Here is a 14960-nt window from a genome sequence, read left to right on the forward strand (position 1 = left end):
AACTTCTTATCACTGTAATAGTACCGAGTCTCTGCTCCATCTGCTGTAGACTCTTCCTTTTTCTTGTATCGCTGTGTCATTTGACTCCCAAATGTCATTTACCCACTTGGTTTCTGCTGTTGCTCATAGCTCACGGGGATTTAAATAGTGTTAGAATGCGTGTGGCCGCTAAAATCGCCTGGTGGTATTCCTATGTGTGCTAATTGAAAATGCATTCATACCACATGCCTTTACAGTTATAAAAACAGTATACAAGCTTTTCAGGGCTTGATCACCATGGCAAATAGGTCCTGCATTGAAACACTGCTGTTTTAGGTTAGGGTTCTCTCCAACTTGCTTCATCCTCAGGGGTGGGCCTTTGATGGCCTTGGGTCTCAGAAGACCAAGCCTACAATTTTAGAGTTTGGTTTTGTCTGTAAATCTCTTCTCTCTAATATTTTATACTGTCGTTTCTTAGGAACATACTTAATTTCTTCTGGAACTGACACCCAAGTTTTCCTTTATAAACTTTAGTAAGCCCTTACCTTTAATGTTATCAGAAATAAATACATGTATATATGTGGGAAAGAACTTCAGAAATGTCATGTGTGCCTTGTCCCTCATCTACTTCCCAGCGGTCTTCCCTTTAACTCTATATATCCCAGTGGTTCCTTCCTTTTGGTGGGATCTATACACCAGTCTTGTGCTGTCAGTTTTGTGCACGTGGATTTGAGTCACTGATGAGTATATCTGAATCAGTCACAACCGTTGTGCATTTATTTAACTCAGGAGTCTAGGACTGATCAGAAAGGTACCTTGCTTTGTGTCTAGGTTAAAAACAAAGGCTAATGGTTTGTTTAAAGAAAAATGTTCTGGGGAAAAAGGAACAATGTTCAACCTAAATAAACTTCAATTTCATATAAAATACAGTCGATTTAAGTAGCTCTGTCTCTGTATATAACTTTGAAGATTGATGGTGGTCATATCATCATCACCATTATTATTGTTGTTGTTGTTGTTATTTCTGTGTCTGTGTCAGTGTTTGTGTGTACGGGTGCCTGTGGAGGCCAGAAGAGGGGATCAGACGCCTTGGAGCTGTAGTTGCACAGCTGTGAGCCACAGCTGCGGACACTGGAAACTGAACTCCAGCTCCCCAGAGGGCACTGAGCACCGCTCCTGCTCTTCCCTGTTGTAACTTCTTAATGCTATATTAAGGGAAAAGGCAGTTTCCTTAACATTATTTATACTCTTCAGTCATTGTCCATTTCTGCTGCCACAAGGTGAAGATGTGGAAAAAATTTTGGATGAGTGGAAGGAATATAAAATGGGAGTCCCAACATACGGTGCGATTATTCTTGATGAGACACTCGAGAATGTGAGTGCTGTAACAAAAGCTTTTTAGTGCAGTAGTGACCAACTATTAGTTTTTATCCTGTTGACAAAATTTGTGTGTGTAATGTTCTAAATTGAGGTTTTAAAATGCCCTTAGATTGATATTGTGAAAGAACTAAATTTCTAATGTGTTTCCCTTATTGTGGATCTTAAAATTTTGTGTTTGTTTTGGCTTAATATAAAGTGTGTGTCCCTTCACACTGGGGTATTTGTATTCTTGAGAGATACTTAGGCCAAATGCTGTACACAGTTTACTAGTAAATATACATAAATAAAAGGAAAATGCCTCTGGTCGGGGAATGGATGTGGAAAGGAGAATAGGTTTCTTTGGTTATTGGTTTTGAATTTCTGCTTGTTTGCAGGTGCTACTGGTTCAGGGTTACCTGGCAAAGTCAGGCTGGGGGTTCCCAAAAGGAAAGGTAAATAAAGAAGAAGCACCCCATGACTGTGCTGCCAGAGAGGTGAGTGCCTGCACTTGGCAGTTACCCATTTGGCTTTTACCATCTTATAAATCTACATAGGTGTACTCTTTTGAACTCAGGAGAAAGTTCTCTCCTTTTCCAGAATTCTAAGTCATGGTTACACTTAGGCGCCTCTCCGGCTGGAGGGAGCCGGTTAAGAGCGCTGACTGATCTTGTAGAGGACCTGTTTGATGTCTGCGCTGCCTCACAGCATCTGTAACTCCAGCCCTAAGGGGTCTGAGACCCTCTGCTGGCCTCCTTGGGGACCAGGCATGGAAGTGTTCCACACATACGCAGACAAAACACTCATATACATAAAAATAATATGTAAATAAGACACACACACCTCTTTTTGCTTTTAGGAGGCAAAATACTTTTAAAACATCTCTCTGCCTGTATTCTTTATAGTGGTGACTTTTCTACTTTTTGCTTTAAAATTGGATTTTAAAAAATTTCAACTTTAGGTTCTAACTGGGTTTTTCTAAGAAATTCATTTTTTTTTCTCCTCAAAAACTCATTCTAGCTTTATACTTGGCCTACAAGGTAGTTTTTAAAATCCTACCCCACTACTAGCTTAGCTGTTTAAGGACAAGGACTTATTCCTTGTCCTCTGGATTTAATTGATTGTTTCTAAAATTTGACTAAGTGTATCCCTACCCAAAGCATCCCCTGCTCTCTCCCTGCCCATTAAGACCCTAGTGTGGTGCCACTCTGTAGTAGCCGCTTTGTCTGACGTGACAAAACCCCTCACAGAAACAAGCTGACAGAGGGAGGGGCAGCTGGCCTTGCCCTCACTGGCAGGTGTAGCTGAGCAGCCTCGTTCCCTGTGCCTTGGGCAGTGACAATGCTTGTTCACGTGGTGAACCTCAGCTGAGAGATGTGCTCACCTGTTCTTCCTCCTGTGAGAGGACAAGGGCTTTGCTGGGGCATTGCTATCTTAAACCAGAGCAGCATTCATCTGAACGCCATCCAAATGATCCTTTGCATTGTAAAGAGACTGGGTTCTTTGTAAAGTGACATTCACAACGAGTGATTTCTCATCTACTTTATTTAAAATTCTGTTATACTGCTTAGTTCTAGCCCCTCTGAACCTAAACAGCAACTATTGTTTGCCACTTTTGGGTTTTATATATGGATAATCTGCAGTTAATTTTTTATCCTACATCACATTATACCTGACCCTTAAGATTTGTTCTAGTTTAAGCTGTATTTATATACAAGCCTAGCTACTCTGGACAATCATTTAGCCACTCTCAATTTTTTTTAAAGTTTATTTATTTATATGTGCATTGATATTGTGCTTACATGTATGTCTGTGAGACGGTGCCATATCCTCTGAAATTGGAGTTACAGACAGTTGTGAGCTGCCTTGTGGGTGCTGGGAATTGAACCTGGGTCCTCTGGAAGAGCTTTCACTGCTCTTAACCACTGAGCCATCTCTCTAGCCTGTTGTAGTTAATTTGCCAATAGGACCTGATAATGTTTATTATCAGGCTTGTAATTATTATTACGGCACTATAACCCTCTAGCAATCAATCAAGGCACAGATACTTGTTATATTTTAAAATAGTCTTAGTTAACCTGGGGCAAGGTAGATATGAATCCCCTAAACTACTTCCCATAGTGAGGCAGGCATGGGATCCCTGTCTCAATCCCATGCCATCTGCTTCTAATAACTTTTATCAAACTACCTCCCATCCATAATCCTATATACTTCCAATGTTCTTCATCTGGGCCAGATCCTCCATCCACGCCGGCCATGTGCTTCTCACCTAACCCATCATGGCACAACCTTCTCTTTTCTCCTCTGGTCTCTCTTCTTCCCAAGATTCTCCCTGTCTCCCCAAGCCTGGGAAGCATAGCCACGCCTATCCACTTTGCCCTGCCCAGGTGTGAGACCTTTTTATTAATTAGCATCAAAATACATCAGACCAACCCCCCAACACTAGCTCTCACTCTCAGATGTTTTAAGGAGAATCACTGTTAAGAATTTCATAGCCAGAAGCAACATTTTTGAGGAGAAAAATGGTTCTGAGATGTTTTTGAGCTAGTATGTTTGATGCACTGATATTTATGACCTTGTTTTACTTCGGGTATAGCTTATTAGTGAAGAAAAGGTTACAATTCTTACAAGCGACTGGTGTGGGGTCTGGGATTTAGCTCTGTGTAAACTGCCTGCTGCCCAAGCAGGAGAACTTAGTTTGGATTACGCACCCTGCTGGCAATGTCAATTCAAGCAGCAAAATCTCATCATCTGCAGGAAAATATACGTAGCCAGAGGCCATTGCATTAAGTCAGACCCAGGAAGACAAGTACATTCTCTCCCTTGCGAACCCGAACATTAAATCATGTATATACGTAGGACATTGGAAAAGTGAGATTCAGGGAGTGAATGGAAATGCCAAAAGGGGCTGGAGGAGAGAAGAGAGGATGCAGGTTGTGAGTGTGGTTGAAGAACGCTCCTATAGAACGTGTTTGAGAAAGCTGCCGTGCGCTAGGGAGGTGGCTCAGTAGGTAAGAACACTTGTGCTCCGGCATGAAGCACGAGCATGGCACGTTTAAATCCATGTAAGATGGCTATGCTTGTGCCAGTAACTGCAGTGCTCGGGACAGGCTTGCTGGCTATAGGCTGAGTGTGTACTCAGGGAGTACAGCGGAGTGACAGAGCAGACAACCTGACTTCCTCCTCTGGCGTCCACACCTGCACACGCCAATATAGTTTTGTGTTAAAAGTCCACATATGCACCTTGGAAAAGGGGTTAGTGGTCATTTACTTTGGAATAAGCTTGGAAACCTAATTGGAAGTTCTGCATTTTAAATTAAGAATTAAGCAGTTTATCCAAATAGTATATGCAGAAGCTGGCAGTCAGAGTGGTCCTGTACAAGTAAATAAAGGCTGAGTAGCTCTGAAAAGTGAGAGCCTGTCTGGGGTCTGGTGTGTCTGTGACCAGTGCTTGCCTGGGGGGTATGAGCCCCTCAGTTTAGTCTCCAGCACCAGGTAAACGAAGCCCAGGAATCTGAGGTGGTGAAGAAGCACCATCTCCTCTAAGCTCTTTCCCTGTGCTTTCTGTGGAGGGTAGAGGATGCCATCCAGTGATGTATGAACATCTTCCTTTTATGTCCTCAGGCTTTTAACCATAGAGCTTGCTCCTAAGGAGATGAATAGGAACCATGACATCCAATTTAAGGGAATTGTGGAGTCCTGTTCATGTAGCTCTGCAGGTAGTGGACCAGTGCACAGCTTCCAGAAAGGCCCCTCAGATAAGCAGTTCAGGTTAAATTGTGTGGCATCATCTGTCTATGAAAGTGGACCTCCTTGGGGAAAATTAAATATCTCCGCTTACAGAACCGAACAAGAATCTCAGAACCCAAGGAACCTGTCTGTGTCCCCACTCGTTCCCTTCATCTTATAGGTTTGTACACCACGTTTTTAAGAGTCAAAGAATGCGAAGACTTGAGAGAAGAGAGGGCAGGGAGCCTGTGGACTGTACCACAGGGTCTCCTGGCTTGCTTGCTTCTTGTCTTCTTCTGAGGGCACCAGACACTCCCTGGTGCTGTGCCTATATCTACATGTTGGACTACCACTGTACAGGCGCTCAAAGCACATTTGTAAGTGTATTCTGAAAACAGGAGGAATGTGTGGGCTTTAAGGTATACCTAGTTGTAGTTAACTTTTCTGACTTGGAGGGACAGACTGAAGCGACAGCTCAGCTCTCAAGAGCACTGTTTCTTTCAGAGAACCTGGGTTCACACAGTGGCTCACAGATGCCTGTAACTCTCATCTCAGGACAGTCTGTCCTGGCTTCTTCAGGCACTGCACACAGGTGATGCACCGGCATACATGCAGACAAAACACCCCCACACATAAAGTGAAGTAAATAATAAACAGGCAAAGGAGCAGCAGCACAAACAGGATTAGTATTAGTCTTCTAACCGCCAAGGTGAACTACTCCAACTGACTGCTTTATACACGTTATGTGTAACTACTTACTGCTCTTTCTGTGATGTAGCCCCTAACTTTTAAGAAAGTGTAAGGAGAAAACTTAATTCCTTTAGAATTGTTTGTTTCCTACCTGACTGTGAAAGAAAAGATAAACATAGATGCACGCTGCATGTGTGAATGTGCTGGAAAGGGAGACAGACCACACAGAGCCACTAAAACAACCCGTGTTAGACAGGTGACACTTTGGGTGAGTACCAAGGCTTGCTACTCCAGAGTGAGAAGGGACCTCCTGACACATAGAGAGAAAATGTAATGCTTTTCATACTGACAGAACCCGAACCTCACTGAGGCCTGTGGTGCCACATGGGCTTTCGTCTTCGTCCACTTATTCAGTAGTTTCCATGGACACCTAAAGATGGAGAGCAGTTGTCTCCTGGGTCTCCTCCACCCTAGTGCTGCAGTCTCCTTGCCTTTGAGCCTTTTCTCCTCCAAGAATTGTTGTCTGACCTTGGACTTGGCTTCTCCAGCCGCAGTGTAGCATCAGCCGGGTCCCCTGTAACTAACGTGTAATGGTTATGGGGCCTTAAAGAACAGGCCATTGACCCAAATCTATGCACTGACCTCTTGGGCAGGTGGTCTTCAGCAGATTTTTTTTTTTTTTTTTTAAGGCAAGCCTTGGCTTTTAATTCTGATTTCTAAATGATTGCCTCTGTCATAAAGCATAAAGAGGTAAAGTCTGGGGAGGGGAGTTGGCTGGAACACTGCCGTTTAGCAGCTGATTGGGTAGCTGGGACAACAGGAAGTTATTTCTTAGCAGATCTGGAGACCAGGGATCCATGACTAGGACCCAGCTCATTGAGTTTCACTACAGGCTCTTCCTGGTTTGTAGGACTCCAAATTCCAAGCTGTGTGTCCACATGGGCTTTACTGGTGTATTCAGGTACACGCCCAAAGAGCTGTTGGGGGTCTTTTCTTAAACAAGATCAGGGTCAAACTGTTACGGAGTGTGCTGCCCCAGTACAGCCACAGTGGTTGCAACCTTGGAATTTTTTAAGGTTGAGTTTCCGAAGTTGCCTGTTTGGTATATTTCAATGGTGAGTCCTAGAGTTGCAGTCAGTCCTTCTACCACTTGGTGGTACCACTGTATAATAGAAAGAGCAGACTACCAAAAACGAGAGAAAGAAAAGACAGGGGTTGGGGACTTACGACCTTGGTTCGGTCCTCAGCTTTGGGGAGGAGATGTTGTGGGAGGGCAGAATAAAAGCAGACTACCAGTTAAATCCTTGCTGCCAACCAGGTTGTTACCCATTCTTCGCCCATAGCTTATCCCTGTTTGTTCTGTCTAATTTTTACTTATATTAGTGTAAGGCAGGGCTTGGTCCTAATTTTCTAGCTGCACATTAAAGTTAGGCTGATGTCTTTGTTTTATTTCGACACAGGGTCTCAACTATGTAACATGCTGTCCTTAAACTCATGCTCCATCTGCCTCGGGCTCTAATGATTAAAAGCGAACATTTTATCAAAACTTATTTCCAGGTCTTTGAAGAAACTGGTTTTGATATAAAAGACTATATTTGTAAGGACGATTACATTGAACTTCGGATCAATGACCAACTCGCTCGCTTGTACATCATTCCAGGAGTTCCAAAAGACACAAAATTTAACCCCAAAACCAGAAGAGAAATTAGGGTATGTAAGAGTTGAGAATATTCATAGGTTGCTGGGGATTCCCCTACCTACCCTTTGATAGTAAACTACATGCAATTGTTTTGTTTCAGAATATTGAGTGGTTCTCCATTGAGAAATTGCCCTGTCATAGAAATGATATGACTCCCAAGTCCAAGCTTGGCTTGGCACCTAATAAGTTTTTCATGGCCATTCCCTTTATCAGGTATGTTCATTTCTTAAACTGTAAAACTGGCATCAATGCTGCTATTTCAGTTTTTTTGTTTTTGTTTTTAATGAATTGTTAATGTTTCCATAGGCCATTAAGGGACTGGCTGTCTCGAAGATTTGGAGATTCCTCAGATAGTGACAATGGTTTTTCCTCAGCTAGTAGCACACCAGCTAAACCCACTGTGGAAAAAATGAGGTAAAGAAATGTGTTTGTGAGATTGTGGCTTTGTGGTGTTTTTAGTACAGCAGCATTTCACTTCTCGAGCCAGAAAGATGTATGATCCCTCCTTGGACACTCTGCTGTGTCCCTGGCTTCCGGTCATAAGATCATCTTCATCATCTTCAGAAGTTTCTGATGAGATGAAAGGTGTTAATTGAGGGAAAGACACTTCTGGGATACCAGCGTCTTAGACCCCTGGGAGAGGGGGCAATGTGTTTAGTGTCTGATGCCCTATGTTAGTGATGAGAGTGGTATCCTGGGGTCTCCATTGCACAGGAGGTGAGAGATGCTGATGAGTAATTTGTTAAAGTAAGTGACAAATGTGATGACTTGACAAAATTTTGTATTCATATGAATGTATGTTCACATGGGTGTGTGGCCCCATGTGCATGAGGAGGTCAGAGGTCAACCTCCAGAGTCATTCCATTTTGTGCTTTGATACACCCAGTCTCACTGGCCTGGAGTTCCCAAGGGATATGCCTATTCTGCCTCCCCAGCTGTGGAACTACAAACACATATCCTTACCCTTGGCCTTCTTACACGGGCTCTGGGGCTCTACCTAAGGTTCTCATGCTAGTACAGCATGTACTTTACCAAGCATGCCTAGGTGACTGTCCCCCCAGCTTGCCGTGAGCTGTGAGGGGAAGAGGGACTGGTAGGTACGTGGATGTCAGCTATCAATAACATTGACTCACTTAGAGCTCAGCAAAGCATTGGGAAGTTCCTTTGTTAAACATGAATGATACATACTTTCTAAATTGTTTATTTTGTGTAAGTGTATGGGTGCGTACCTACCACGGTGTGTGTGGAGGACAACTTGCATGTGGTTCTCTATTACCACGTGGGTCCCCAGGAAGATGGGCAGCACACACCTTTACCCCTCTTCTCACTGACCTTAGTTTTATGCTCTTATAAGCAGCTTTTCTGCCAGAGTTGTGAGTGGTTTTATTGTTCTACTTTTTCTAATTTGGCGATCTTTTTAGTCTAGGAGTTTAATTTTAAAAGAAAATAATACAAGTAGACCACATTTATGGTTAATAAAATTTTAAGTAAGTAAATAAGTACTATTCTGTGTGTGTGTGTGTGTGTGTGTGTGTGTACACGTACGTGCGCACGCACATGCACAGGTACTCAGGCCTGGAGAGGTCAGAAGACAACCTCTTGTAGTCACTTCTCTCCTTCCACCTATGGATTTCAAAGGTTGAACTCAGGCCATTGGGCCTGCACAGCACATGGTTCTACCTGCCCAGCCACTTTCAAGCCCAATATAAAGTATTCTAACAAAAAACAATTCAGAGATGAGCTGACTTATAACAAGCTGGAGGTGATAGGAAACACGGACAGTCTTTGTGTCCAGTAACTAAACCATTTTCTTCCTGTAAGAGTTCCATTATGTGTATACACCGTATATATAAGGAGCCTACAACATATTTTAGTCTTAAGTCTAAACAGAGGTCTTTCCCACAATTTTCCTTGGTATTCCTGGCTTGATGGCATATTCAGTATAAACTGTGTGGGTTGCGTGCTTGGAACAAAGGCTGCAGTGAAATTGGGTGGTGGAACAGGCCAGAAACAGATCAGATACAGTATACATCAGGCTTAGAATCAGCCTGAATTTTGCACATTCAGATGTCTTTAGCATTGAAGTGTGTAAGTCTCTCGTGATTTAAGGAACCGAGCTCTACAAAGTAACCTAATTTCTCAGATCTCATCTAACATTGGTTGGGTCTATAACCAACCTGTTTAATCACATCCCTTACTGAGACATCTGGAAGAAGGCATTTTCTATCCTATCACTGTTGTTGGTGAAGAAAAGTCTACATTTCTTTGCTTCAACTAAATGTGGAAAGAACCGTCTTTAGATTTTAAGAGTATAGTTACTTACAGGGAAGGGATAACAGTGATATATTGTTAATATAAAAAATATTTCTACCAGTCATTTGTCTAAAAAGCTGGGTGGGGGTGTATAGTTGGCAAAGCTGATCAGAGTTTCTGCTTTAAGCTGAGCATGATGGTGCATGACTTTAATCCCAGCACTCAGAAGGTAGAAGCAGGCAAATCTCTGAGGTTGATGATAATGTGGTCTAAAGAGCAAGTTCTAGGATAGCCAAAGCTACACAGAGATACCCTGTCTCAGAAGGAAAAAAAAAAAAAAAAAAAAAAAAAACTTTATAACTTAAGATTCCAGTGGGGAAGAGTAGATAATAAAAAGTATAATATTTCGTTGGTAGGTTAAACTATCAAGGTTTTCAATGAACTGCGAGTAAAAATCTTGTCTTATTTTTTAAATCTTGGTGTAGCCGGACGAAATTCCGCCACAGCCAGCAGCTATTCCCTGAAGGCTCTCCTAGTGACCAGTGGGTAAAGCACAGGCAGCCGCTGCAGCAGAAGCCGCATAGTAACCATACAGAGGTGTCGGACCCTGTCAAAGCAAAGGTGAGTGAATCACATTGAAATTTTCTCAAAGGCTTTAATCGACATCACTTGCAGCTGAGAAGTTGTATGTAGCAGTTAGTGATGCTCTGGATTTTTGATAAGTCACCTGTGGTCCCGACTTCAACAGGCTGAGGATCGTTGTCCTTCACAGCCTGGGGTAAATCTAATGTAGTGAGTAACGGGACATAACACTTTAGCCTTTTTATGCATGCCGCCGGAAAGGCTTTAAAGAAGACACGTTCTGAGTTAAGATTAAGAGGATCTATTGTTTGCGGAAAAAAATGTAGCAGTATATTATAACTTTTTTTTTCACTGTTATACAGTATGTGATTATACCACAGTTTTTCTATTCTGCACTTAAACATTTCATTGGTTTGTAGATCGTTGCCTCAGGAAGAGTAGCCACCAAAAAGTTCTGTAAAACCCAACCGTGTTCTAAAACACTTGACCAGGCACTTCTCTAAAGAAGGCTCAGATGGCCATTAAGTTGAGAAAAACTCAACAGTATTTGTCATTGGGGAAATGGAGATCAGTTATGCCTCAGGATGGCTGTGGTAATAAAACCTACAGAAGAGAAAATCACTGTTGTTGGTGAAGGTGTAGAGAGCCAGGACGGTTGTGCTGAGCTCGTGGAAGTGTAAAAAGGGACAGCTGCCATGAGATGGCTTGCTGGTTTCCCACGAGTTAAATGTGCGCTTATCACATGACTCAGCAACCCTGCTCCTGTGTAAACAAATGAACTGGAAACTGGGCTGGTGCTGACAAACATTGCATCTAATGCCCCCAAGCTGCACAGAGAAGAATGGCACAGGGGAGCAGACACTGCCAAGAGAAAAAGGAAGCTGAAACCCACTGTCCATTTCAGTTAGGCTGCTGTGTGCTGGTTCTGTCAGCAGCTACCTAGTGTTTTCTGTAAGTAGGTAGCTGGGATGAAGATAAACTTTTTCAAGTAGTGCTTACATTCAGTATCCACAGTTCTCTTAAATAGCTGGTTTTCAAAATCTGAGGTAGAAATTGACATTTGAGGGGAAAAAGTATGTCTCAACTTAAGACTAAAAGCCTAAGTTTTTAAAATACCAATCTTCATTATGTCGTGAAAGATTATTCTCTCAGTGGCACTTATTTGCTCATTTATAGTTTTAACTGATATTGCCTGCTGTTTCATTTATAGAACTAAGAGCTGTGGGGGCTAGCAAGGTGGCCTAGTGTGTAAACACTTCTCACACTAGCCTGACAACCCTGACACCGATAAAGGTGAAAGGAGAGAAGCGAGTCTGCAGTGAGGTTCTCTGACTGTCACCCACACTGATGCACAGTCCTTACACATGCGTCATGTGAGATACACTAGAGAGAACTCCTGGCCTGTGTGCTCTGCCATTCTTCTGAGCTCCCCTCCCCTCCCCCCACCCCCTGCGTCCTGTTGTGCCTTCCGTTCCCATTCCTTTCATTTTCGTGTATCTTCCTGCTGGAGTTTGGCTCTAGAGCCTTATGCTCCATGTGAGCTTTACTACTGAGCTGTCCCCCGCCATCTTTTTGCATTATAAACAGTCTATAAGCAAAGATGTGATAAAGCAAGAGGTGAGGGAAGGGCCTAGGAAAAGATTATTTGCTGTTTCCTGTTTCAGAGGAATGTTTCTTTGCAAAGCGGTCTTCTAAGAAAATAAATTGATACAGCACCATGTAAGCTTGGATGGTGCCTATGAACTCCGTTCGGTCAGTCGAGGTAAACATTCAAAGAGGTGTGCTTGTGTAGTTACACAGTAGATTTACATGTTAATGCTTTTTACTGAAAATCAGAATCAAAACCTGAGAGGGAATGGCAGGAAACAGTACCAAGATTCACCTAATCAGAAGAAAAGAGCAAACGGAGTTCACAGCCAGCCAGCAAAGCAGCAGAGCCCCTTGATGGTAAGCACTCCGGCTCATGCACTTGTCAACAGTTCTTCTCCTTAAAGACGAAGCGAGTCTTGTTTGAGCACAGTGGTGTTGGTTTAGTTCTTACTTTTATTTGAATGACTTTTAGTGCTAGGATTTTAATAAAATTTAGTTCTGCACTATTGTTCTCCACAAACTAAAACTTAGAACTCTCTTTGGCCATTCTTAACTACAAGTCTGTGATAGTTATTTGGGTGCCCCACTAGCAGCCCAGAGGTAGCCCTACCCACAGTGGGCTGTGCCCTCTCCCACCAATCACTGATTAAGGAAATGCCCCCCTGACTGTGTACGGCCAGAGCATTATCTTGATTGAGGTTCCCTCCTCTCTAATGACTTTAGTCTGTGTCAAGCTGACGTAAAACTATCCAGCACACTTGTCCTTCAGGTTACTTTACTTGGGTAGACTCACTACTACAGTAAACACAAGGTTACCCGCTGATTCTCAGACTTCTCACCTTTTTATTCTAATTTATTCTAATGAAAATGTTAGCAAAAGCAAGACAGTTACAGCAGATATCCAGAAGACTTCTAATACAAGAAGTTAGAAAAATGCTTCCTTAATGAGACTGCTGTACAGATATTGTCTCTTACCAAGTTACTGTGTCAGTTTAACTCATTAAAACATTTTGTTTTCTAAAATATTTGATATGTCAGATTTGTTTTGAAAATTGTGAGATTTTAAAAAACATTTCTGTTGAGCCTTTTGTCCTCTTTATTAAGTTATCCTGTAGAAATCTCAGAGGCTGAGGAAGGACTGAGGTTAGCTGATGGGCAGGATATGGAGTGGGTTGTTTTTTCTAGTTCTAACTCACAGACTTGGGGGTTTGGTGGTGGCTAAGTGTATACAAACATATTCTGCAGTGAAGGAGAACATCCAGTGTTGAGCCCCTGAGTGGCTACTCTAATGTACAAGGTTCATGGAGTTAGATAGTCTAGTTAATTTTGGTGGGTGGTGGGTTTTGGGTGGGGGAGGGTAATTAACATTTTAAAGTCTTTAAAGAAAAAAAACTAATAAATACAACAGAGAGAGAGCTGGAAACAACTGGACCTATGAAAAGTGGTCAGCCATGCAAATCAAAGACTAGGAGTTGCTAGTTTAAGACCAGCCTTAAACTGTCTTATAAATCAAGCAACAGCTATTAAAATGTTGTAATGCCTTTGTTCAGCAGACAGGCAGCGATGAAAAGTCTGAATGCAGAATTGTGTGTTACTGAGTATATTTGACAAAACATAAGATTTCCTATTTGGTTTTTGCCTCCGCCAGAAACCTGAAAAATTGCTTTTTTTTCCCCCAAGGAGAATGTAAAGGGAGAGTGTAAATGTAAAAATCCCTCCTTTTACTCTCTGTTATGAAAACAGGAAAAAGATGCATCTGTCCAAGAAGTTGGTATTAAATGCAGCGTTGTGGGTCTACAGTAGATTGCCCCAGTCAGTAAAGCAAAGGTGGAGGGCTGCACTTGAAGGAATGGTGCTCACATGCAGTTAGGGCTCTGGGCATGTAGTTTACCATGGAGCTATGTGTGTCTTGCGTGTGATGGGTCCTGGGCTTGAGTCCCAGCCCTGGGATATCGGCAGGGCCTGTAGAACAAACGTGGAAGGCTGAACATAGTGTTCATAGTCATTATTTCCGGGTCACAATATGTAATGATGTAGGTTGATTAGATTCCAGCTCTAATTTTGTTCTTGATATGTTTGATCGTGTATCTCTTGAGTTTTAATAAGTAAAAACAACAAGGGACTGAGATATGCATGTGTTTGTTTCTTAATAGAAATGTGAAAAGAAGCTGCATCCACGAAAACTTCAGGACAACTTTGAGACAGGCAAGCCATTTTCTTTTTTAAAAATCTGTCCTGTGGGGCAGGGTTTGGTTTTCCCAGCTGTGACACCAGTGGGCTTCGTGCTGGTGATAGTTATGCGGGAAGAGCTGCCTGTGTGCTTCAGAGATTTCATGTGTAAGATCCTCTCGGTAGAAACTGACTAGCAGGAATTATTAATAAGTGATCCTGAAAGCACTACTTGCTGTTGGATGTACCCTTCTTTTGTAAATATCAGGCCATGGCTCCCCATAAATACATGGTGTGACCACTGTCTTGTGGGCTAGAAGAATGGGAAATGCAGTAATGTGGATGCCTCATTTTCATTCTGCTCTTGTAGGTAATGGGATCGACTTTTTAAAGTTCTCCTAAGCATAGCTTTTACTTAAATAATGCTATTTTTCCTTCCTCGGTTACAGACTGTGGTGTGTCTGATCTGGACACTGTCTCAGTGCGTGTTGCACCATGACCAAAACAACTCTCAAGAGGAAAGCCTGTAATTGGGGGCTTGCTTACAGTTCCCGAGGCTTTAGTGCACTATCATTCTGGCACTGGCAGGCAGGCAGGGTGCTGGAGAAGTGGCTAAGAACTTCACATCCCGATTCACAGGTAGCAGCCACAGAGAGACTTCTGAAACCTCAAAGCCCACCCCCAGCCACGCACTTCCTCCCACAAAGCCACACCTCCTAAGCCTTCCAACAGGCCTTCATCTGGGGACTAAGCATGTGAGCCCATGGATGCTGTGCTCAGTCAGGCCAGGGAAATTAGTCACAATGATTGTAGAAAGTTATTTTAGTGCTGCTCAGGTTTGAATAATGTCATTTGAATGTACACTGGTTTTTTTTTTTTTTTTTTAAGTGCTAATTTGAATAGTATGGATTTT

The 14960-nt window shown here is 42.6% G+C and overlaps 1 protein-coding gene across 1 annotated transcript in view; it reads left to right on the forward strand.

The window, feature by feature from the left end:
- The window catches only part of Dcp2 (decapping mRNA 2), a 33418-nt gene that overhangs the window by 16413 nt on the left and 2045 nt on the right, over positions 1-14960 (forward strand). Inside the window, exons 3-10 of the mRNA XM_051163949.1 lie at positions 1227-1354; positions 1734-1832; positions 7312-7464; positions 7554-7666; positions 7760-7867; positions 10192-10327; positions 12125-12235; positions 14032-14083. Coding sequence (XP_051019906.1) covers positions 1227-1354; positions 1734-1832; positions 7312-7464; positions 7554-7666; positions 7760-7867; positions 10192-10327; positions 12125-12235; positions 14032-14083 — 900 coding nt within the window. The remainder of the gene's footprint in view (positions 1-1226; positions 1355-1733; positions 1833-7311; positions 7465-7553; positions 7667-7759; positions 7868-10191; positions 10328-12124; positions 12236-14031; positions 14084-14960) is intronic.

Source organism: Acomys russatus, chromosome 20 (genome assembly GCF_903995435.1).
Source record: "Acomys russatus chromosome 20, mAcoRus1.1, whole genome shotgun sequence".
NCBI classification, from domain to species: Eukaryota; Metazoa; Chordata; class Mammalia; order Rodentia; family Muridae; genus Acomys; species Acomys russatus.